Source organism: Amblyomma maculatum, chromosome 10 (assembly GCF_055883805.1).
Source record: "Amblyomma maculatum isolate TAMU_Amacu chromosome 10, ASM5588380v1, whole genome shotgun sequence".
Lineage (NCBI taxonomy): Eukaryota > Metazoa > Arthropoda > Arachnida > Ixodida > Ixodidae > Amblyomma > Amblyomma maculatum.
Genome location: NC_139353.1, coordinates 116,193,194 through 116,218,470, shown reverse-complemented (window position 1 = coordinate 116,218,470; position 25,277 = coordinate 116,193,194). Strand labels below are relative to the sequence as shown.

General features: G+C 46.5%; 1 protein-coding gene across 1 annotated transcript in view; it reads right to left on the bottom strand.

Annotated features, from left to right (window-relative positions):
- Positions 1-25,277, bottom strand: part of LOC146177300 (uncharacterized) — a 78,478-nt gene that overhangs the window by 7,194 nt on the left and 46,007 nt on the right. Inside the window, exon 5 of the mRNA XM_084581516.1 lies at positions 21,254-21,337. Within this exon, the coding sequence (XP_084437642.1) occupies positions 21,254-21,337 (84 nt within the window). The remainder of the gene's footprint in view (positions 1-21,253; positions 21,338-25,277) is intronic.

Sequence of the window (25,277 nt, the reverse complement as noted above, 5' to 3'; positions counted from 1 at the left end):
CGCAGATTTCTCGAGAGAAGCTACGAGCATGGAACGTTCACTGCAGGAACGCTGTACCCAATACGGCCGTCATGCAAGCGTAGCGGCCACACCCTACTGCGCGTCCGTGCCAGCAGCTAGGAACGAGGCATTCCGGAGCTTGTGAGAAGCTGTGTCCGCGAAGAACTGCAGAACCTCCACTTGAATGCACCACCTGCAGTGAATTATTCTACCGGCGACGTCATTCGTGATGAACGCCGGCGAGCGGTGCAGCCACCACCACCACAACAAGAGCCATGCATAATGATGTATAGTGATGTCCTACGTCGACCTGCCCCCGAGCCACATTCATTCCGCCCCGTTGCCGGACCACCGCTTCGCTACCTGCGCGCCGTTGAGCAGCAACAAGATCTGAGCCCCGTCGAGCCGCAGCAATACCGACGTCCCGCCATCAGCAAGGCGCACTTGTGGCGCACACCCAACAGCGATCCTGCGGCGATCCTGGCCACATTCTTCGCAATTGCCCATACCGGAGAACAGGCTTAAGAGGATTTCAGCAAACGTGCCTCGACCTCGCTATGGCGAAAGACCACAGGAGATTGAGGAATACCTGGCTGCTAACGAGATGCACCCGACGTCACCGCAACGGCAGTCGCGATCGTCATCCCCGAGGCGTTTTGCGTCACCCAGTCGATACTCCTTCTCTGGGCAATTCAGAGGCACGTCCCCTCATCGGTAAAACTAAACACAGCGACCTCCGGGGGTGAGGCCGCCGCTACGTCTCAGATTAAACAGCCTCACCTCGACGATTTGACGCGACGGCCCGAGCGGCGAGGACCCGATCCGACGAACGTACCGACGTGCTGCGAACACATTGCTTCCGGGGAAATTTTTGTAACCGCCGACTGTTGGGATGTGACCGCACTTGTGGATACTGGCGCCGATTTTTCCGTCATGAGCAGCCAGCTAGCCACGGCACTCCGTAAGATTCTGACGCATTGGTCTGGGCCATTGAAGCGCACTGCCGGTGGCCATGTGATGACGCCGGTTGGCATTTGCACTTGCCGCATAGAGATCTGCTGTTTTACTTTCACTGGCACCTTTGCCGTATTAGAAGACTGCGGTAAAGATCTGATTCTAGGCATGGATTTTCTGCAAGATAATGGTGCCGTTACAGACCTTTGTGAGCAGCTTATGGTATCTTTTTCAACCAAGCGAGCCGCTGATAGCAACACGGACCTCCGGAAAACGATGCTGCGCGTCTCTGGTGACCACATAATTCCTCCGCGGGCGAGCAAGTCCGTCACAATCAAATGTGATCATAGCACCAAAACAAGTGGCACTGCCGAAGCTAACATGTCACTGCTTTTCTCGACAAGTTTGTGTAGCTCCGGGCTTTCTCGAACTTGTCCGTGGACAAGCCGAAGTATTAGTGACAAACTTCACGTGTAAATCCCAACATTTGACGGCGAACACGACGGTCGCTTATTTTGAAGAACTTGGAGAATGTACTGGCCAGTACCCTTTATCCAACATGTCAGACCTCGACAATTCGATGTCTACAGCCATTCAGACCGATATGAACCCCCACCTCCTGCCCAGTCAGAAACGCTGCATAGAGAATCTTATCAATTCGTTCCGCGATTCTTTTGCATCAACCTCCCAAGTTCCGACAGACGCCACTAACGAAACACCGAATTATAGTTGCCGACAACCAACGTCCACTATGTCAGCGTCCTTACCGGGTGTCTTCAAAGCACGTGACGCCATCCGCCACCAAGTAACAGAAATGCTCCAGGACGACGTTATCCAACCGTCGACGAGCCCCTGGTCTTCTCCTGTTGTCCTCGTCGCGAAGAAAGACGGAACCTTGTGGTTCTGCGTGGATTAGAGACGCCTCAACAACCTCATAAAAAGGATGTGTACCCCCTGCCGCGCATAGACGACTCCCTCGATCGCCTTCGCCATGCCACTTACTTTTCGTCACTTGACCTCCGCCGTGGATATTGGCAAATAGAGGTTGACGCGCGAGACCGTGAGAAGATCCCTTTTCTTACGCCTGACGGTTTGTATAAGTTTAAAGGGCTCCCGTTTGTCCTGTGCTCGGCCCGTGCCACATTTCAACGAATGATGGACACCGTACTATCTGGCCTGAAGTGGCAGTCATGCCTCGTATATCTCGACGGCGTTGTAATTTTCTCGGACACGTTCTAAAAGCACCTAAAACGTTTGCGCGCTGTTTTGTAGGCCATCCGATGTGCCGGTCTCTCTCTAAAACCCGAACAATGCCACTTTGCTTTTAATGAGCTGGAATTTCTCGGCCACATCGTCAGCGCTCGAGGTGTTAGTCCAGACTCAGAAAAGACGGCCGCTGTCGCTTCGTTCCCCAAACCAGAATATAAACGAAGCTTGCGTCCATTTCTCGGCCTCTGCGCGTACTATAGTCGCTTTGTTCACAGTTTCTCTAAGATCGCTGAGCCTCTGACTCGCGTGACAAAAGACACCGAACCATTCGTTTGGGGCCCCGACAAGGAAAAAGCCATCACGGAACTCAAATCACGTCTCCAATATACGCCTATACTTGGCCACTGCGACGAAGAGGCCGACAAGGAACTGCACACGGATGCCAGTAACGTTGGCCTCGGTGCGGTTCAGTTCTTGTTCAGTGCCAGGACGGTGCAGAACGCATCATTGCTTACGCCAGTAGCACTTTGTTCCGTTCTGAAGTTAACTATTCCAATACGGAAAAGGAGTGCGTCGCTGTTACGTGGGCAGTCATGAAATTTCGTCCGTACTTGTACGGTCGTCTGTTTCGTGTCATGAGCGACCATCACTCCCTGTGTTGGCTGGCAAACCTGAAAGATCCATCGGGTCGGCTTGCTCGACGGAACCTTCGGTTGCAAGAATTTGACGTTACTATCGTGCACAAGTCCGGCAAGAAACACAGTGATGCCCACTGTGTGTCACGCGCCCCTACTTCCTGCCACACAGACGGCTCCGATGATGATACCGCTTTCCTCGGCGTTATCACGTCGTCCACCTTAGCCCGAAAGCAGCGGGCCGATTCTGAACTTTTGCCCCTAATCGAATACTCGAAGGAACCGTGTAATCTCCTCCTCAGCTCTTCAGGCGCGGACTTTCGTCATTTTGCTTGCGCGATGGTGTGCTCTTCAAGAACTACGGTCCCACAGAAACTGCTTATCTACTAGTACTACCCACCACGCTTCATGACGAAGTTCTTCGTGTGTGCCACGACGACCTTTCTTCCGGCCATCTCGGTTTTTCTCGCACATTGGCATGGATACGCCAAAAGTACTACTGGATACGCCAAAAGTACTAGGCAAAAGTAGCCTAGGCTAGTTGCTGTTGTGCACCGCCACGTTCGTACCTGCCGTGAGTGCCAGCGTCAGAAGACACCGCCAATTAAACCAGCTGGCCTCCTGCAGCCTATCGATCCCCCGAAATTCCCATTTCAACAGGTCGGCATGGACTTACTGGACCTAATCCCGAAGTCCTCCATGGGTAACAGGTATATAGCGGTTGCCACTGACTACCTCAGCCGGTACTGTGAGACCAAGGCTCTTCCCCGTGGTACCGCAGAGGAAGTCGCGCATTCATTCATTCACAACATTGTACTCCGTCACGGCTCCCCAACAGTCGCCTTAACTAACAGGGCAACCTCGTTTACGTCGGCACTCACGAGCGAGGTCCTTCAGCTCAGTGGCACCACCCACCGCAAGACAACTGCCTATCATCCTCAAACTAATGTACTAACAGAGCGGCTTAACAAGCCAATTGCCGACATGATTTCTATGTATGTAGACGACAATCATGGGAACTGGGACCGAATTCTGCCGTACATCACGCTCGCATACAACACTGCGCTCCAGGAAACTACACTCAATTTCATTTGGTCCATGGACACGAACCTTTGACATTGCTGGATGCCATGCTTCTTCCGGATTCTGCTCCTTCAACTGTCGTGGGGGCTGACCAATTATATTCGTGACGCAGAAGCCGCACGCCAACTTGCCCGACAGCGAATTAGGCACCAACAAGTACACGACGCCCAGCGCTACAACCTGCGACACCGAGAGGTGGCTTACACACCCGGCGATCAAGTCTGGGTTTGGAGTCAATTACGGTTGCGAGGGCGCTCTGAAAAGCTTCTGCGCCGTTACTTTGGACCCTACGAGGTGCTCCGCCGCCTGAGCGTGGTGAACTACGTGGTGCTACCACAAGGCACTGTCCGCTCCTCTTGGCATCCGAAATCTGAAATACTTCACGTCTCCAGAATGAAGCCATATTACAATCGTTGAACCGTTTTAGGGTCCAAACCAGAGCTATAGACTCCCGTATAACTTGCGCCGCTTTTCTATTGTTTACCTACGTTTTCGGCATGGGGTCGATGCCTCTTGGAAGGGGGGCAATGCCACACCGCTGCCTATCTTCTAGCGCCACCAAGGGGCCGAAGTTCTTGGCGCGTGACTGAGCATCGTGCTCGTCTGTCTCGAGCTTCGCTTGATTAAAAAAGGGCAGCTCGGCTGTTCTTCTGTTTGCTACGTGTGTTGGTGACAATATCAAAGGGAGCATCTGTGCTAAGGAGGCGTGATAAAGGGCAAGCGAGGCAGGGACCTCACTGAAGCGCCAGAGATAAAGAAGTGGTGGCGAGAATACAAAGAAGAACTGTACAAGAAGTACCCGGATGTGAGAACCCTCCATAAGACGGTTGTGATCGCTGATGTCGACCCGAGCATCCTGAAGGTTGAAGTTGAATGAGCTTTAGCCAGCCTTGCTATGAACAAAGCTAACAAAATTGATGGCATTAAAGCTGTGTTTCTTCAAAACCTTAACGATGACGCTTTTAACGTTCTGTATAACTTATGCCAGCAAATTTGGACAACCCTGCAGTGGCCACACGATTGGAGGAGGTCAGTTTACATCCCCATTCCAAAGAAAGGCAGTGTCAAAGATTGTTCCAGCCACCACATAATCGCGGTTATTTTGCATGCTAACAAAATGATGTTCAAAATCCTCCAAGGTAGGCGGCGGCAGTATGTGGATCGGGAGCTTCCGGCCGTGCAAGCTCTGTTTCGCAACGGAAGAGGAACGAGAGACCAGATTGCCAACCTTCGCTGGATTATAAAAAAGCAAGAGAGTTCCAGAAAGCCATCTGCGTCTGCTTTATTGACTATGCGAAAGCGTTTGACTGCGTACATTACAACAGATTGTGGCAAGCTCTCCAAGAGATGGGAGTTCCAATTCACCTCTTCTGCCTCCTCAGGAACTTGTATGAAGTACAAGAGGCCACAGTCAGAACTGAGCATGGTCATACTGATTGCTTCCCGATTGAGAAAGGAGTGAGACAAGGCTGCATCCTGCCGCCCTGCCTATTTAACCCATATGCTGAGTGCATCATGAGGAAGGCCGGTCTAGACGAGTCTTCAGCTAGAGTGAAATTGCTGGAAAACATATGAAGAACCTTAGATATGCGGATTATACCACTTTATTGGCAGAAAGTGAAGTGGAACTCAAGAGGCTTCTTATGCGCGTACAGGAAGAGAGTGAGAACTTTGGACTTAAACTGAACATTAAAAAGACAAAAATCATGGCGTCTTCCCCTATTACCCATGAAGCTGACTGCAGCCATGGAATTTCTTACGCGGCTAATATTGCGTGTATTTCGTCTCCTACTAAAGCCTCTAATGAATCTATTGAGCGTAGAGCTGCGATAGCACTGGTGAAATCACTGAAGAACATGCCTTTTTTATGTACGTTAGTGTTGATTGTATTTTTCACTGCTGCAAAAAGGCATTGGATTTACCAGTGCAATCAGATGCACATTTATGCAGTCCTATTCTTTCTTCCCCTTCGTCTTCTAATATAGAGCTTCCGATATGATATGCCGTTTAAGAACCATCGGTATAAAAAGCTCAGTTTTGTCATACCTTTCTTACATACCCAATAACTGCTGTAACATGTGATCACGTGGAGATAGCTTTTTAGTAAAAATGTGTTATTGTGAAATCTAACACAGAAGGGAGTTTGACAAGGTTGGTAAAATATTTTGTCGGGACAATATGAGGACATCTGTCCAGTATTCCTTGTTCTTTACATTTTTCTTTGAAGCATGGAAATAAAGTCCTGATTGGCTGAGCTTTCCTGCAACATTATTTTGGATGTTCTTTTTATAAATATTGTGTAACATATATGTTTTGGCGTGAAGCATATACTTACGTTATATCGGCATTCGGTATGGATCTGCTGCATTCAAGAATAGGTTCATTTGTTTCATCACATCATCACATCACTTTAATACCTTAAAGACCCTCATTAGAGGGTATTACATAAGGGGTGGGGCGCACAGAAATGAAAAACAGAATTGGTAACATATATGAGTAAGTATGTTATAAAAATACAAGATTTTCACTGCGCAAGTACACGTGTGATTTGTTCAAGAAATAAAGATGGACATGTGATGGCAGCAAGTTCTCATGGAAGGCCGTTCCAGTCGTTGGCAGTCCGGGGGAAGAATGATGAAGAAAATGTAGCGGTGCGGGCGCGATGTCGGGTCCTGTAAGCACTTGATGATATCTTCAAGCCTAGGCTTGAAGATGGTATTGCTGATCCGTACGCTACACAACCATAGCCTAAACAAGGATGTACAACAAAGCGAGAAATGCACAACAAAAATGACCGGTCGGACCGCCAGTTTTCTCGCGAACGTGCTCTGCGTAGGTTCGAAAATTTGGAAGGTTTCTATTCCCGGCATTGATATGTGCACTAGAGTGTTTTCTGCCGAGAGTAATCTCAAGAAAGTTGTGCTCATTAGTCACTGATAGTTTAGCCTCAATTCCGTGCAGGGTAGGGATGACTTGTTTTTTTCGTTTGAGAAAGAAGACTGTCAAAGCTTATGTAGGGGAACTGAAATTCCCTTTTTTCTGCCCATGTCACTAATTTACGTGTTGTTTATTTACTTGTCTTTCACATATTGATAAATTAAAAAAGCCTGCTATCTGGAGACCATTAAAATAGACCGAATACATAATATGCTTTGTTATTACTCTGCTAGTTGAAATTATGTTTTCAAAAAGATGTGTGATGCTTAAACTAGAGCATTAAAGGACTCCATTTTTTGAGGAGTTTTGACACGACTAAACCAAGACGCATTTGAAACATGTATAGTAAGACCGGAAAGCGCTGAAAACGTTCAGCATTTTGCAGCGTATGCCCAACTCTTCTAGGCTGCGCAGAGTTCTAAATCTCCTAGTTGTGTTGTACGCCTTCACCAGATCGTAGACAGCAAGGCAGTGCTGTTTTTATGTGAAACATCTCTGAATGTATTTTCATGTCGAGATAAGTTATCTGTGGTTGAGTATGCTTTTCAAACCGCATTAATGAAGAATGAGAAGTTGGCGAGATTCTGAAACGAAAGTTAATCAGATGTTTAAAATGTTTCAAAATATTCTGCTAAACAGCTAGTGAGAGCTATGGGCCTCCAACTACGAAGTGTGTGGTTGGTTCCCGGATTCCAATAAAGGTTATAGCTTTCTTAGGCTTCGCGCATTTTTCTAAGTATCTATAGCTTGTTAATCATTTGAAAAGTGCGTCGAGAAACCAGACAGGTATGGAAGTATTTCATGATATATCATATTGCCGCAAACCATTCAAATATGCATTTGTTCTTTTTTCGACAGTGGCCGGCGTGTGGCTTTATCACTCCGATTCTGGCACGCGTATCACTTCGGTTTTCTTTGTTTGATCGTGCTCCTTGTTACGAGAAACAGGTTTGTCAGGTGCGGCGCAAGATGCTTCGAGATATTTCTCAAAGATGCCGGCCGCTCGTGTGTAATTCTGCAATATTGTAGGTGGGGCTATCCACTGCTCGCAGTTTTATCTCGATTTTTTTTCAGCCTTTAAATAGAGCATTGACGCGTGAAACCGGCATTCTTAGTTCGACGATCGACAAGCACGTTTGTTGCTATCGCCGCCGCGCGGTTGCTTAGTGCTTTAGCGGGCGCACGTCAGCACAATATAGAGTTAATTTCAGTACTTTCATATTCTTGCTGGGCGCATTCTATTCACCAACTGCTAAGATTTTCTTTACTTCTTGAAGTGTATACGTTATTGTGTTCTTCGTTTCTACTACCAAATGTTGAAAGTCTATTTCGTGGGGAGTTTGAATAACTGAACAGTTTGGAGATTTCTTCATCTAGTACATCCGCCTTTTCATCCATACTTGTTCGCACCTCTGAGGCTGGTAAAACCGAAACTGTGAAAGAAGAGTCAGTAATTTTTAGTGTATGCACCTGCTCCCACATTTGTTTGGAAGTGATTGAGGTATTTATATAGGATATTGTTACAGTGTACGATCATTCCAGTAAGGACAGATGCATGCACAGGTACCGACCCAGCGTCCTTTTCGTCTATCATCACTTATTCACGCGAAAGCGCTGCGCTTCCTCTTCTTTCACACCGTGAAGAGAAGGGGGATTCCAGTGTCCAGTCAATGTGCATTGAGGCCGGCCAGCAGTGGCAAGTAGTGCCTTCCAACGTGAACGGCCATTCACAGCAGTAAAACGGGGCTTAGATATTGCACACAGGTCGCCTTTCTCAACCTGAGGGTCCTGCCTAGCCAGCAGCGCTTGTGTGCCCCGCTGCCACAACTCGACGGGCACGCGGGCGTACTCCAATTCTGCCTTCACGCAGTGCTCACACAAGCGCGCGAGCCAGAAAAGGGCGATACGATGACCACAGGATGATAATGTCACAAATTAGTCTAAATCTCAAGAGCAAACGAAACAGATTAGTAAACGAGCAGTCCATTAAAGATTTAGCGGTGATGGGGGGAAGAAGAATTCAGGATCTCCCTACAGAATAGATATTCAGCTCCAACCGAGGAGGACGTCATTATCCTAGAAGCAATGAACAATAATTTCAAAGATATCATTGCTGAGTGGGCTGTAGAAGTAGGCGGTAGGATAGTTACAGAGAACACCGGTAAGCCGTCTAAGGAGGCGAAAGGTTGGATTAAGAAACGCCAAAGTATTAAAGCGTCCAATCCAACAGACCAGATAATATTGGCAGAGATGTCAAAGCTAATCAATAAGCGCAAAGTGACCAATTTAAAGAAATATATCATGGAGAAAATTGCTGTGAAGAAGGGGGGGAAGCCCTAAAGCGGTGCAGAACAAATTGAGCATAGGTAAAAATCAAATGTATGCGCTAAAGGACAAGGCGGGCAACGTGATCACAAGTATGGATAAGATAGTCATTGTAACCGAGGAGTTCTATACTGATCTCAACAGTAGCCAAAGTAGTCAGGACAATAATGAGATTAGAAATAGGGAAAATGAGTCAGACGTTCCGCCAGTGGTTAAGGAACAGGTTAAGAAAGCGTTAGAAACTGTGAAGAAGGAAAATCAGCTGGAGAGGATCAGGTAACTGTAGATTTGTGGAAGGACGCGCCGGGGTGGGGGGGATATCGTTCTAGCAAAACTGGCCGCCCTGTTTACGCAGTATCTGATATGTTAATTCATAAGAAAAGAGACGCTAAGGACCTGAAAAATTACAGACCAATCAGCTCACTGTCTGTAAGCGCTCGCACTAGTCCCGCCAATATTCATTGCACGACCGATCCTGCCAACTCCACTACCCGCTTCTTTCCTCTCCGTACAATATTTTTAAATATAGTTTTAGGAGAATGAAATTCCGAATACTCATGTCACGTTTAGGAAACGCCTACACATAAATAGGTGAAAGTAACACTTTATTCTGCGACGTTCTGAAGGGGTGCAAATATTAAACGGGGCACAACATCTGCTGGCTGATCATATTCTGTCCGGCATCTTCGATTCATAGCCTAGACAGTAGCACCTGGAACCGCTTCTTCCATAGATATGCGAAACATTAAGCACCACTAGTGCTTATATCAGACGGATGCTGAGTCATCTAGTTGCTGTCAACCCTGATGCCAAGCGAGCGCGCGACGTCTAGCAAGCGGCGAATCATGTTTTAGCATACCCGTCGTGCGAGTAAGTCAGGGGGTTAGGGGGTTGCTTTAAAAGTACCTGTGTGGAACGATATGACTTCAGATTTTCTTCGAAGGAATGGAGCTCCAGCTCTAAACCTGGCCCCTTATCCACGACGTAGTTGAGTGGACAATAAGAGAGGTGTCATTGCAAACAGTCGCAGATTAGTCCTCGCTTTTCGTTTTAGTAGCACTCACTGCTTATGAACTGTAATTTAGGAAGAATACACATACCATTTAAAGTGTGTGTTGTACTATTCATAATATTGTTACATTAAGCGGTGCATGCACTTATATACGCAAAAGCAAGGAAGAAGAAGAGTAGATAGACAGCTAGATGGATTTATCGAAAAGAAAAGGCAGAGAGGTTGGCCCGAATAATTCAAATCTGGCCTGCTAATCCGCACTGGGAAAGGGGATGGAGAGAAGGAAGAAGGTCATGATGGGTGACGATGTGGGAGAAGGCATATGAAATATATATACAGACACAGCAGCTTGCTTTACAAGCGCGAATCAAGTCCGCTGGCTCTCAAATAACGGCAAAGAGCACGCACTGCCTGGACGCCCTTCCCTTTGTCCTGCCAAGCGCCCAGCAGCAGTTCCTCCGACAGAGACCTCTTGTCCAAACGCTTCAATGAAGCGGCTAGCACACTTCTTTCGGCCGCATACACTGGGCACCCCAATAATACACGGTATACAGTCTCTGGGATGCCACAAGTTGAACATTCCGGTGAGTCCATCTGTCCAATTAAATTTAAGCACTTGCGCGTGAAAGCCACGTTTAAACGAAGTCTATGTATCAAGCATGCCTGATGACGCGGAATATCACGCAGAACATTAAATTTAAATGTGCGATCGAGCCTTCTAGACGAATGTGTAGGCCGTCTGGCTGGGCCCAGTAAGCTGCTGTAGCATTATTTATACAACTCGTAAGAAGGCACGTCGTACCCTCTCTTGAAAAAGGCACAGCTGTTTGGAAGCCATTAATGAGTGCGCTTTTCGCTTCATCATCGGTCTGCTCATTCCCATAGAGGCCGCAGTGGGCAGGGATCCATTGAAACATTATCATGTGGCCTTGCAGCTGGGCAGATGTGATGAGCTCCATAATGTTTAGTGCCAGGAACTGATAGGCAGTGTGGCGTAAGAAGTTTTCCAAAATTTGTAATGCAGTCTTCAAGTCCGTGAATATACGCCATTTTTGAGGTGATTCCCTACATATGTAGCGAATAGATTCCCGGAGGGCTACAAGTTCGGCAGCATTTGATGTAGAGGTATGTCCCAAAAGGAAATGCAGAGTCGTTTTCTGAGCTGGTATGAACCCAGCTGCAGCGGATGCCTGTGCTGACACAGATCCATCGGTGTATACGTGAATATAAATGGGATATTCTGACCAGATGTGTGCCGGAGTAAGTTGTTTGAGTCGACTAATTGGTACCATTGATTCCATTAGTATTCCGGGAACACGAAGGTGCACGAAAGGTTTATCCATCATCCATGGTGGTTGGGTGGGACGATATGGGAGGGCATATCCTGCCGGTATTTGTGACTGATGGCAGCGGAGTGCACTTGTAAAACTGCAGTCTGGCCTCTCATCCAGAATCTTACTGAGTGGGTGAAAACGGTATCTTGTAAGTGCTCGTAAATATACACGAAGTGGTTCGTGTGACAAGTATATGGACATTGGGCGAGCGTGTGCCTCTTCAATTGTGCCTTTGTTAGAGGCGCATCTGGGCAGTCCAAGGCATACTTTCAGCGCCTGCGCTTGCACGCTCTCTAAAGTCCGCCAGCAGGAAATGCTCATACTAGAGAGTACTGGGAGACTGTACCGGATGTAGCCAACAACCAGAGCCTCGTAAAGCCGTATTAAGGAGCGCTCAGTTGGACCCCATTTGATGCCAGCTATGTAATGAAGTACATAGCAAACATTCCTTCTTTTCTTTTCTTCACCATAGCAATATGTTTCGACCAAGATAGTCGGTGGTCAATAATTACTCCCAAGAATCTGTGCCTGGAGACGTATGGTATTACGACGCCATGAAGGGTAATCGGGTAGCGGCTGACACATTTTCCCGTAAACGCGATCACTGCACACTTTTCTGCCGCTAAAAATAAACCTTGACGCCGTAAGTACATCGATGTTATTGACACAGCTCGTTGCAGTCTCGCACGTAGTTGTGGGCGCTTCGAACCAGAGGAACAGATGCAGATGTCGTCAGCATATGCACTTATGTGGATGTTAGTTGGCTGTTCACTCACCAGGCCAATTAGCGCAACGTTAAATAAAGTTGGGCTGAGAATTCCTCCCTGTGGAACTCCACGACCGACCTGAAAGCGGGTAGTATCTCCTTCAAGCGTAGTCATGTAAACAGAGCGGCCGTTGAGATAACTTACAATCCACAAGTACAGCCGGCCACCAATTCCCACGTCGTCAAGTCCATCAAGAATAGCTTCATGGAGGACGTTGTCGTAAGCTCCCTTTATATCTAAAAATGCAGCAGTTACTAGTCGACGATGACGCTTTTCGTGTTCTACCGTCGCCACAAGGTCGATGACGCTCTCAATGGAAGAGCGTCCGCGGCGAAATCCAGTAATCATATTCGGATAAAGATCATTACTCTCTAGATACCACTCAAGTGTTGCCAGCACCATGCGCTCCATAACTTTTCCAAAACAGCTTGCTAGGGCAAATGGCCGGTATGAGGTAAGTTCGAGAGGAGGCTTTCCAGGCTTCAAAAGAGCAACCAGGGGGTAATTTTCCAGTGTTCAGGAACAGTACTAGAAGCCCATATATCATTGAAATAATTAAGTAGTGCAGTTCTACCATCCTTGCCTAGGTTTGATAAGGTTGAATAAGTAATCCCGTCAGGACCAGGTGCTGATGAATGCCGACAAGAAGCAAGAGCGGCGTCTAATTCAGCTATTGTAAAGGGCACGTCGTATTGATCATTCGGCGAAGGTGGCGCAAAAACCTCTGAAATTGGTAACTGTGCCTGGTTTGTGCCCACAACCATTTTACAAAAATCTTCAGCTACGTCAACTTCATTGCGGCGTTGGTAAAGGGCCAGGGCACGAAAAGGGTGCCTTTATCGCGGAGGTGTGCGCAAGCTTCCCGCAACATGCCAGATACGCGTAAATATCAGGGGCTTACGAGGATCCAGTGATGAGCAGAACTGTCTCCAACGTTGTCGCCCGAACCTCTCCAGGCGGCGCAAAACTTGTCGTTTAGCTCGGCGAGAAAGTACGAGATCTTGCGCGGATTTCGTTCTTCTGTACTTCCTTTCAGCCCGCCGACGGATCGCGCGAAGGAGCTCGAATTCCATGTCGATGCTGGACACATACACCGGCACACTAACATAGCGAGTGTTCTCACTGAGAGAGGAAGTAACGAGTTCCTCTATTTGAGATGGTGACTGGAGGTCCACGCTGGAAGTCTCCACCGCTGCCCTAAAGGCAGGCCAGTCTGTGTATTGCACACGAGGTGAAGTGGCAGGTGCAAACCACTTGATGCATATGTACGTTGGTATGTGATCACTCCCATGTGTTTCCACATCACTACACCAAGAAACGGAGGGATGGAGGCTTCTGGAAACAAACGCCACATCCAAGCAGCTGCTGTAGGTTTTTCCGCGTATAAACGTCGGTGAGCCGTCGTTTATATTGACGAGATCTTGCGTATGCATAAAGTCTACCGGGTCTCTTCCTCTATTGCTCATTATGGCAATACCCCACTAAGGGTGGTGAGTATTAAAGTCCCCCACAATAATACGAGGAGCTGCACAACACTGGATTGTTGAAAATAGATATGATTTGTCCAAGCCATCCCTCGGTGGAATATAAGCGCCAATTACAGAACATACTCGTCCTTTCAGGGTTATCGTCAAACAAATGTAGTGGTTTGTGTTGTGGGGCTGCAGAGCATGGCGGACGTGCGCAATGTCTTGGCGTACACATACCAGCACTTTGCTTGTTTCGTCTGCCTCTCTAGACCATTGCAGAACATACCCAGAAATGCGGAAAGCAGCTGGCATGTTGGGCTCACATATCACAATCACAGGAAAGCGGTACTTCTGTTCCCGCTGTCGGAAGTCACTTAGTAGACCAGGCAGGCCTCGGGCATTCCATTGCATCACTACATTGCGGCGCAAGTGCATCGTCACAGAGGTGCGGTTAGTTTGTTCCGCCATTGTTAATTATTGCAATGCCGCCAAGAGCGGCTCAAATGCGTCCAAAAACGGAACAGCAAACTTTGCTTTCTGCGTGTTGATGCTGGAGAGCAGCACCCGCATTGAACGAACCAGCTGTTCCAGCACTTCTTTCACCTGCTGGCTGTCTTCGTTGTCGGAATTTTCAGTACGTGTGGCAGCCAAACTGGGATAAGGCCTGGCGTTGGCCTTTGATGGTAGAGCAGGCCACTCAACATCAGTGGCGGTAGGTAATACAACAGCTTCTGTCTGATCCTTGGCCCTGCGACATTACAGCTAGAGTACTCTTAACTTTAGACTCAATCTGTTGTGGCATCTGAGCTGACGTTAGCTCGGAAGTTGACTTATCCAGGCTAGGCTTGCCTTCCGATTTCTTGTGTCGGTGTCGGGAACGGTGCTTGCGACGACGAATAGACGCGGCCGCTTCTTGATGAGTCGAGTTATCTCTCACCATCTTTTTTAGTATACGCTTTTCGTTCCGAATTTTAGGACAGTCCTTAGCCGTCGCTACATGGGCACCCGAGCAGTTCGCACACTTGACAGTCTCCGTCTGGCATGTGTCATGAGGATGTGTACCGCCGCATCGACGGCCGACTACCTCGTTTCCACAAACGGCGCTCACATGTCCGATCTTGTGGCATTTGTGGCACTTAACAGGTGTTGGAACATACATCCGAACTGGGTGTCTCACATAGCCTACTTTAACGTGGGATGGGAGGGATTCAGTTTCAAAGACTAATTTGACGCACTTTGAGCGGCCGAAACGATGACATCCACAATGCGCGCCGTAGATTTGGTCAGCGTGCAGAGATCGCTTTCACTTACTCGGGGTCAACGTCTGTGATTATACCTGCAGTAGTCTTTTTCCCATGTGCAAGAAAGGAACGGACCGGCATGTTGCCTAGCGCACCAATTCCTTTCAGCTTGTCCACTGTAGCCTGGGATTATCCACGATCTGGACATTCTTCCAAGGAATAATTCTGACTTCGTCAACTTCACCGCGAACCAGCTGGTCGAAAAACTGGGTCAGGTGCTGTCTGTTTATCACATTCAGATTCGCCGTTGCCGTTGTTGGTACGAAGGCCACCGAAAAGATCCCTTGCTTTTCAGCATTCTTCTTTGGTGTTTCACTCATTACTGATATTTGGCACAGCTTCCTTTTCAGGCGGCGCGACTGTACAGGCTAGTAGCTGTTGTCAAAATCCATCTCAGTCACTGTGGAGTCATCTGCAGAGTCTGGAAGCTCCACGTCCACGACGTCGAGATGACCCGTCGAGTACGCCGTAGCCTGTTCGATGGTGGCGGGTGTGCGCAGGGGTTGTGCGCCCGCCATCCCGAAGGATGACGAGATCACAAATAGCTCACAGCGATATAAAATCCAGAGAAGTGGAAAAGCGCTAGTTTCAGACGTTCGAAAACCTCCACTTCTTCTTCCAAGAAGAGTAGAAAACGATCACCAGCAAGATCCAGTAAGCTAGTAAGGCTAGTAAGTAGAAGAGCTTGCCTCAAGGCGTTATCTTGGTTCGCACATCAGAACCAAGCACCCAGCGCAGCTCACTTGACGATCGGCTACGTATTGGGTTGCTGGTCCCGGTTTTATCTTTCCCCTGTGTTTAATTTGTTCTCTGTTAACTAACGCACGCGGTGACATTGGCAATTTAAGGTAATGTCGACGCAGTTCCCCGGCCAAGGGCGCTCCCCTTAGTCGGCTTCCCTCCTGACCGATGATCTGCCTTTGGAAGCTTTTCAGAGCTCCGGTGTCCGCAACATCCCTGTGGCACTCGTACCTAAGGATGGGGGCACCATTAAAATGAACAACCCAGGAGCTGTTCGAGCTGCCCTTCAGGAAATCACTTCCTTCTACGAAGGAATAGCAGAGGTGCGCCAATTTGGTCGCGGCGGGATTCTTTGCCGTTCACCAGACGTGTCATGTATAAAGGACCTGCTAAAATGCTTTACTTTTGCCTCTCATCAGGTAAGCAGTTTTATACCTTCACACCTGGCCTGTACAAAAGGTCTAGTCCGAGGTGTAGATTCCTTATTAATTCCACAAGAAACCCTTGACCTTCTTTCCACGGCAGGCGTTGTTGCTGTCTATCGCTGTAGCCGGGAGGTCAATAATGTTCGTGTGCCGACTAAATCGGTTATTGCTACATTTGCAGGCACAGTCTGTCCATCGGAGATTAAAGCGTGATCTTTAATATTCAGAGTAGATCCCCTACCACCAAAGCCTCTGCAGTGCAACAACTGCTGGCATTATGGCCATACTGCAGACGGTTGAAAATCCACTTTGCGGTGTTGCAAATGCGGTGATGCCTATAAAGTGCACTTATGCTCTGATAAAATTGTCACATGTTGTCTTTGCGGCGGACTTCACTCAGCAAATTCTTTGGAATGTCCTTCTAGAGCGCATGAAATGAAAATCTGGAGATTATTGACCGCAAACGTTGCTCGAGGCGTGAGGCAATTCAAGAAATTAAAGACAGAGGCCATGGGTATGCAGGTGTGTCAGCCCATTCAGGAGCATCATTAGATTCCACAATGTCTGAAACCATAACTGCTGTGGAAGCAACCATGACCAAAATGGTGGATAGGATTGTGACAACAGTCGCAGAATGCATATCCAACGTTCTAGCAGCTCACACTTCTCAGACTGTGCAAACTACTATGGTTTCTCCTACGGCATCTGGGCATTCACTATCAGTGCAGCACTCATTAGCTGCAATGTCTTGTTCGCAAAATGAGTCTCTTTCCGCATCACCTATGCAATTTTCTTACAAGTCAGACGAGGCTTATGATGCAGATATGGGAGAGACAGATACGCAAATTCTAAAACGCAGTGGATCGCCGTTGTCAAACCCGTCATCACCTCGCCCACAAGCAAATTCAAAAAAGCAACAGCTAGGCTCTAAACCAAAGGAAAACATTTTGGGGCAGGCTGTTGCTGCTGCCCGGATTACATAACCATAGGAAAGTTTAAAGTTATTCAGTGGAACTGTAGATCTCTTCTTTCAGCTACTACAGATTTAGTTTATCGTTCTTTAAAACATAATCCAGTAATAATCGCTTTGCAAGAAACTTGGCTTACAACTGAAAAACATTTTCACTTACAAAATTATCGATCATTCCGACAAGATCGACAGTCAAGAGGTGGTGGGTTACTAATTCTAGTTTCTTCAAATATTTGTCATTGGCCTAAGATTTCTTTTCAATATGCTACTTTAGATTCTTAAATATTGGCTCTAGATTTTGAAATTCCAGGGTTCAGTCCGTTTACATTAGCGAATGTTTATTTCCCTCATGGTGTTCAGGACACCAGATCTCTAGACCATCTACTAGTTAATTGTCAAAATTCGGTTATTTTGGCTGGAGATTTTAATTCGCACCATGCTTCGTGGGGTTACAAGACGGATCCCTGCGGCAAGCGTCTGTCAGATTGGCTTTCAGACAATAACCTTAACTGCATGAATTCTGGCACCAACTTTTCTACGTGCTCACAGTCAATCTGTGATAGATTTAACTTTATCCAGCACTAATGTTTCTATACTAAATTGGTCGAGAATTGATGGTGGCACCTCTAGCGACCATATACCTATTATTTTTCAGGTTAACTGCCGCTTAACTCCGCCGACATCTCAGTTGAGATAATACGTAAATTATAACCAGTTTCACTCATTTTTGATTTCGTCTCTTGAGTGAGTGGTTGAGGCTACGGAGGAGTTAAAATCGCAAACATTATGCCAGGCTATTGCATCCTGTCGTAAGAAGTGTGAATTCTTAGTACGTGCATCTAAAGGCAATACATCAACAAAATGGTGGAATGCAGATTGTTCGCGCGATTATAGAAGAAGAAAGGCTGCATGGAAGAAGCTCCTTTAAAACCAGTGCCCCAAAAATCAGAATGAATATAAATTTTTTGCAGCTACATTTAAATGCACAGTCGCACAAGCGAAAGATAACTATGAAAATGAGTATTTAAATTACCTTTCACAATCTAATAACCGATGTGCACTTTTCAGGTTTTTAAAATCACGGAAAAAGATTTCTGTCTCAGAAAATTTATCCTCATCTGTTCCGACTCCTAAAGAAGCTCTTAAATAGTAGAAAACATCGATAAAGGTTTAGAATAGCGTTTTTTGTCAACACTTCCCAAATCCCCTATATTTGTAGGCCCAGTATATACGGGTTAGGCTGTCCCTAAAATTACATTTTCTCAGCTTCATTCGATTGTAATGCCGTTGCCAACTGCGCCTGGCCCTGATGGAGTAACGTCAAAAATGTTAACGATCCTCTTTGAGGTGTCTCCAAATTCCTTGTTAGAATTGGTAACTTACTCAATTATTCATTCTTAGATACCTGGTGACTGGAAACTAGTCAAAGTGATTCCTTTACGGAAACATAATGGTTGTGGCTATACTTTGGAAAATATCAGACCAATATCTTTAACATCAAACTTGGTAAAATTAATAGAAAGGGTCGTACTCAAACGGGTTACCGAGTTTGTCGAACAAAACCATATTCTTAGTCCCTGTCAAATCGGATTCCGAGCAAAATTTTCAATATGGGATGCACATACCGACCTTGAGAGTCGAATTCTTGCGCGGCGCAAAAAAATGCATGCTGCATTGGTGACTCTCGATATAGAGAAGGCTTATGGTAGTGTAGAGCCCCGAATTTTATTGCACAGATTAGAATCTCTACATTTTCCACAATACTTAATTGATTGGATATCTACATTCCTACAAAACAGACAATTTTACTGTTCATTGAATGGAGTGCATTCTGACAAATATCAACAAACCAAAGGTGTCCCTGAAGGGGCAGTTCTCTCGCCCGTGCTCTCTAACATTTTAATGAGTTCAACTCCAACTCATCAGGAGGTTCGCACGTATGTCTATGCGGATGACATCGCATTCTTTACGGCTGCACCTGACATTCAATACCTCAACAAGCACCTGCAATCGTACCTAAGCTCCCTTCAAAATTGATTATGTGACTTAAGATTTAGAGTAAACGTTAAAAAGTGCGCGCTCCTTGTTTTCCAAATTCATGATCCGGTAAATCTTTCACTAACATTTAAGCAGGAAATGATTCCTCAAGTTAAGTCTGAAATATCTAGGGGTGATTTACGATGATGATCTGGCATGGAGGGATCACATTGAACATGTTGCAGCGAAGGGGACACGTGCTGTGGGTATGTTGCGCAGGTTAAGCAATCCAAAGTCTGGGATGCGGCGAGACGCACTTTTAATGATTTATGTTATGTGTGTCCGCCCAATTATAGAATTTATATCTGTGTTATTTTCTGGTTCACCTGCTTACAAAATTCGTCCGCTTGTTATTTTAAAGCGGGAAGCGCTTAGATTATGCCTTGGTCTCCCCAAATTTCTGGCTAATAATGTATTATACCTTGAAGCCCGAATACCACCGTTGTTAACTAGATTACAATTCTTGACTGTCCAGACGTATCTAAAAATATATGAATCACAATTCCACCGCTCCATATCAATTTTTTGTTGCGAGCCAGACTCCTTTTTAGGAGTCGGATGGCCTCGGTTTCATACCCCGCAGGTAATTCTAGTGCAAAACCTATTACAAGCTTTGCACGTAGTCCTTTCTAACATCCTTCCAACAAAAGTGAGTGCATCGTCGGTTCAAATTGTCTATGATGACATGTTCCCAAATAACGCAAAACACTTATCACCTCACATTTTAAATGGAGTATTGGAAGATCATTTACAAAGTCTTCCCGTTAACATAACGATAGCAACGGATGCTTCTCAATTTAATGAAAAAGCCGGCGTGGGAATAAACTGTCCGCTTTTAGACGGCTTTTTCAGTACGCCTTCCGGATTTTACTCCAATTTTCCAGGCGGAGTTGCTGGCGGTGGTGCTTGCTCTGCTCAAACTAGACCCAACATGCTCAACAGTGGCTGTAATTATAGACTGTTATTCCTTGTGCTTGTCGCTTTCTTCGAATATGGATTCGCCAATTTTAAAAACCTTTCTTTCATTGCTCCCCTCACATTTGAGCCTCATACATATAGTGTGGGTACCAAGACAGAGCAATGTGACAGCCAATGAGATTGCTGACAGACTAGCTAAAGATTCTCTGAACGGCCCTGTATTGCCCATCCTCCCGGCAACAGCGTACGTAACAGCAGCACGATTTCGGCGGCGTGCCTTATTAAGCACGCAGTCTGGATCTATTTTATCATCAGATGACTACCTGCATTTTAAGTATTCCTGGAATAGGAAATCATGTCAATAAAGGCAGACTGAAGTCTCTCTAACCAAGCTACGCTGTCGTATTCCGCCCCTAAATTTCTATATGCAGAAGTCTGGTTTGGCGCTTTCTTCTGTCTGCGCATTGTGCGGGGAACCGGAAATAATAGATCATTTCTTGATATTTTGCCGCCGTTGTACCATGATGAGAAAACGGTATTTAGAGAAGCCGTTACAACAGCTGGGTCTTAATTTGAGCAGCCAAATTTTATTATCGCTCGGTGCCACCATGCTTGGTTACAGCCACAGGCATGTTTTTACCGCCATTCAAAACTTCTTAATAGAAACAAAACGTCTACTTTGCTAATATGCTTTGAAGTTTTAATCTGTACATATAAATCTTACTATTCTCCTACTGCGTGGGTTACATTTTGGTTTATCATATTTACATTTCCTTCTCTATTCCCTAGCATTTATTTTTTTTTTTTTGCGATGTAGTTATACATCTCAAAATCTAATATCTCTGCACCCCAATTCTGGGCCGATCCCCCTGTGTGGGTACGTGCCATCACATTAGAGGAGAACAACAACAACAACAAACACGTTCGAGCAGTGTCGGCTGGTGCCTGCGGAAAACGTCTGTTGTTTGAAAGCCTTGTCTTCTATGTCCGCCCTCTGCTCCAAGCTGAAATGCCCCTTAACAATATTTTCAATTTCAATGTCCACTTTGACGCGCATGACACTAGAGTGTCATGCACAGCACGGTATCAATATAACTCGTATATAAAAGGAAAACCGCTCCACGTTTGGTTCTTGCCTTTATGGTTATGAAATACAAGTAGAAAGCACTTCTGTTCCTCATCCCAGAATACCATTCTGTATGACACTTCAGGCTGTGTACCTAGAACATTTAAGAAATCGTTCAACTCGCGCTTTTCAGTGACCTTCAGGAAACCTCTCGCCAAATGTATACGAAAAACCCAGCATGCGTGTGGCATGGTAACGTCATCCCCAAGGATGATGTTACCGTACCATGCTTCCCGATGATGGAAGTGATAGCGGCAGCACTTAAAACCAGATTAGGGCATTTGATTTCAAGTCACGTTGTACTGCTCTATCAGATAATGGCGTCGTTCAGATCTTTAGTAGGCAGGTGTATACACGTTTAGCAACCACTCCAACGCGCTGCTTTTGCTGCATAGTTTTGACATGAGGGCCATTTCGTGGCTGCGTTGTGCATCTTCATTGCACTGCATTTCAATGCGGTAACAGTCTCAGCTGCTTAAGCTGAGCAATTAAGCACGATGAAACTAGACTTTGGATTCGAAGTGCGAAAAATATCCTACGAGACTAGTTATATAGCATAAGACGGCTCGCCTCTATCATTAACGTGCAGTGCTCGCGAACATTTCATGCGGTAATCAACTATCGATTACTGGAGAGGTGTAATTCATTATGATGGTTGTAACGTTGTGTAGAGTAGGAAGAGAGAGATTGCTTTATTTTTCTTGCAGAATCTAATATTATTCCAGCTTCAAAGCTTCAAAGAGTTTATATACAAAAACACAAATACAAATTTTAGTCCACTATAAATTAACGATTTCTAGTCATTGTTATTTCTGACCATCTTCTATTGCCTGCTACAAAAAACTGGTGTCAATTAGGCGCTTTCGTGGCGTTCAATGACTCGACAAGTCTCTTTTTTCAAAATTATGAGGTGCACTTCAGCACCAGCTTTAATGGTATACAGCGATAGATCACAGGAATTATACAAAGTATCGCTTATCTAAGCCTTGTGTACCTGCCTTGTGTATTTGCCTGGGTAACTTAGGTGTAGCGCGCCAGATACATAATACAATGGAACTCGCTGGTTGATCCTTATTCCACTTTTCTCCCTTCAAACAGTCATAGCGAGTTAGCTCTTCTAAACGTTTTCATGTCATGTGGTATCAATTAGTCGTAAAAACTGTCGAAGGATCAGATCTCGGCCATGCCAGTTAGAAGATATCACATACAAGCACCAAGCCTATATACTTGCGCTCAAGATGCCGACACCTATATCTCATATCCTCAGGCACAATAAAAATGCTAAAGCAGGACAACCAAGTATGCTATAATTTTTAGTGACTCATTCATACATCTTCCAGTCTGTAGTGGGCTGAATAATACGCACGCTTCGTTTATTTATGGCATTTATTTACGAATATGTCCTTCCTAATGTTTCTTAGTTAATGAAGTGAGCTTCAGTTCGTGGTATTTTTTCAAATGAATAAATATTGCTTGCTACATGCCAACCTCGGCTAGAAATACATTTTGAGGACACTGAATGCTGTGATGCAATGGTTGCTACGTTGACGTATATATTGCACTAGGTGTACTTTGTGAAAGTCAACCCGAGAAACTCCAAGCTCCCGGCCTCGGCGGCCACTTATCGATGGAGGCGAAAAGCCCGTGTGCTGTACGATGTCAGTGCACGTTAAAGAATCTCAGGTGACCGAAATTTCAGAAGCCCTCCACTACGGCGTCTCTCATAGCCAGAGTCAAGTCGCTTTGGAACGTTAAACCCAATAAACCAACACACACACACACACACACACACACACACACACACATATATATATATATATATATATATATATATATATATATATATATATATATATATATATATATATATATATATATATATATATATATATATATATATATATATATATATTGTGCAAGAAGGCCAGGTCGAGACGGCAAGGCAAGGGATGCCATGTCTGGCGTTTATTCCGATGGACAAAACCCAAGCGCGTGCCGGAGCCGGCGCAGCGGGACGATGAGGATGGTATGTACAAGAGGAAGAAGATCATGGTATGTACAAATGAAAGAAGATCCGTGGAGGACTCACACAATCTGCCCGGGGGGTCGGATGCGGCCAGCCTGGCCGCTCCTAACCAACCGAGGTACCGCGGCGCACAAACAGCTTCAAGCGAGATACATGAACAATTTCAGTTTCACGGTGGCATCGCTCGGCTGGGGGATTACCAGGTGTACCTTGGTAGTTTACTGAGGACGTTTGGTTGCTGACCTTGTAGGGACCGAGATAGCGATGCTGAAATTTATCACTAAGGCCAGGGGTGCGCGAGGTATATATAGCAGTACTTCGTCACCAGAACAAAAAGACCCCACGCGATGCTTGGAATCGTAGCGACTCTTGCGGACTTGCTGGCACGCTTCTGTGTTGAGGCGGGCAAGATGACGGCATCTGGCCATACGGGCTAAGAACTGGGCTGGTAATGATGCGGAGTAGTCGGGCGTAGAGAAGAAAAAAGTGTCGAGGATTGTAGTGGGAGGACGGCCGAAAACGAGGAAAAATGGGGAGTAACCGGTAGTCCGCTGTACAGCAGTATTATAGGCGAATGTGATGAATGGTAGAACAGTATCCCAATTTCGATGATCCGGTGTGGTGTACATGGATATCATATCCGATAGGGTGCGATGAAATCGCTCAGTCAGACCGTTAGTCTAGGGATGGTAGCTTGAGGTTCCCTTATGGAGGATGGATAACGCACGAAGAACTTGGGATACGACTGTCGATAAGAAAGCCGTCCCGCGGTCACTTAGAAGTAAACGAGGAGTAAACAACAGATGGGACGACACTATGAAACTAAGTAACGTAATCGTTTACCTGACCGACGTGGCGAACCTCTGTTTTCACAACCATGAAGCAGACCTGCTATGTTGGTCTGCATTTAAGTAGAATTTTGCAGAAATGTTCGGCCAGCTATCCCTGGTCCCTCAATTACACGACACTGGTCGCCTTGTTCCTCACATGGCTCCATCCTTGGCTCTTATCATACGGTGTGTCGTGCAAGAACATATCGCTGATGTCCTTCCGCCCGGCCCCGTGCTGCCGCCCAGCCCTGTGCAGGCGCAAGTAACGGCATCATTGATGTACGCCCAAGTTACAGCCAGGCCGCTAATGCCAACCGCACCTCTTTCCTACCAGGCCGCCCCTTCCAACCATCCTTCGCCTTTGCCTGGGTCTGCGTTCCATGTCCCTATTCCAAGGGTACGCCAACACCCTACGAACCCTTGGTACACCGCGGACAACCTGCCAATCTGCTACTCTTGCGGGCAACCGGGCCATGTTTCCCGTCTTTGCCGCGAACACCTTAAACCTTCTCGCCCTGACCCCTGGAACTACTCGTACGACGTCGACCAGCCCTCGCCGAGAACTCAACCCGGTTCCGACTTTCGGGAGAATCTCGGGACAATCTCTCGTATACAATCTCGGGACAATCAAACGTATACCTCTCGCCGATCATCTTCTCCTCGTCGCCGTTCACCGTCACCGCTTCCCAAACTAACAGTCGCAGTTCCCGGGGCAAGAACTGCGCTTGGTTCGAACTCTTCAAGTCCTCCGCCTTCTCCTGCTAACGTAATACAAGTGTTCGTCGATGGTGTCGCAATACTCGCTCTTATTGACACAGGCGCTGCCGTATCCGTCATCAGTGAATCTCATTGCCGTCGTCTTCGCAAGGCGACCACCGCACTACCCGACTTTTCGCTTCGCACCGCTCCATCCCAGCGCATTCCTTCCTCAGCAGCATGCACGGCCCGTGTTCTCATCCAAGACGTCTTATACACCATCGAGTTTATTGTACTGGCTCACTGCTCACACGACATCATCCTGGGCTACGATTTCCTTTCCACTCATCGTGCCGTTATTGACTGCGCCCGTGCGGAAGTTGCCTTTTTTCCTGTGTGTGATACTGTCTTGTGTGACGTCCCTACCCGATCTGCAAAACTCCTTGTCGCCAATGACACAGACATTCTTCCATTTTCTGCTG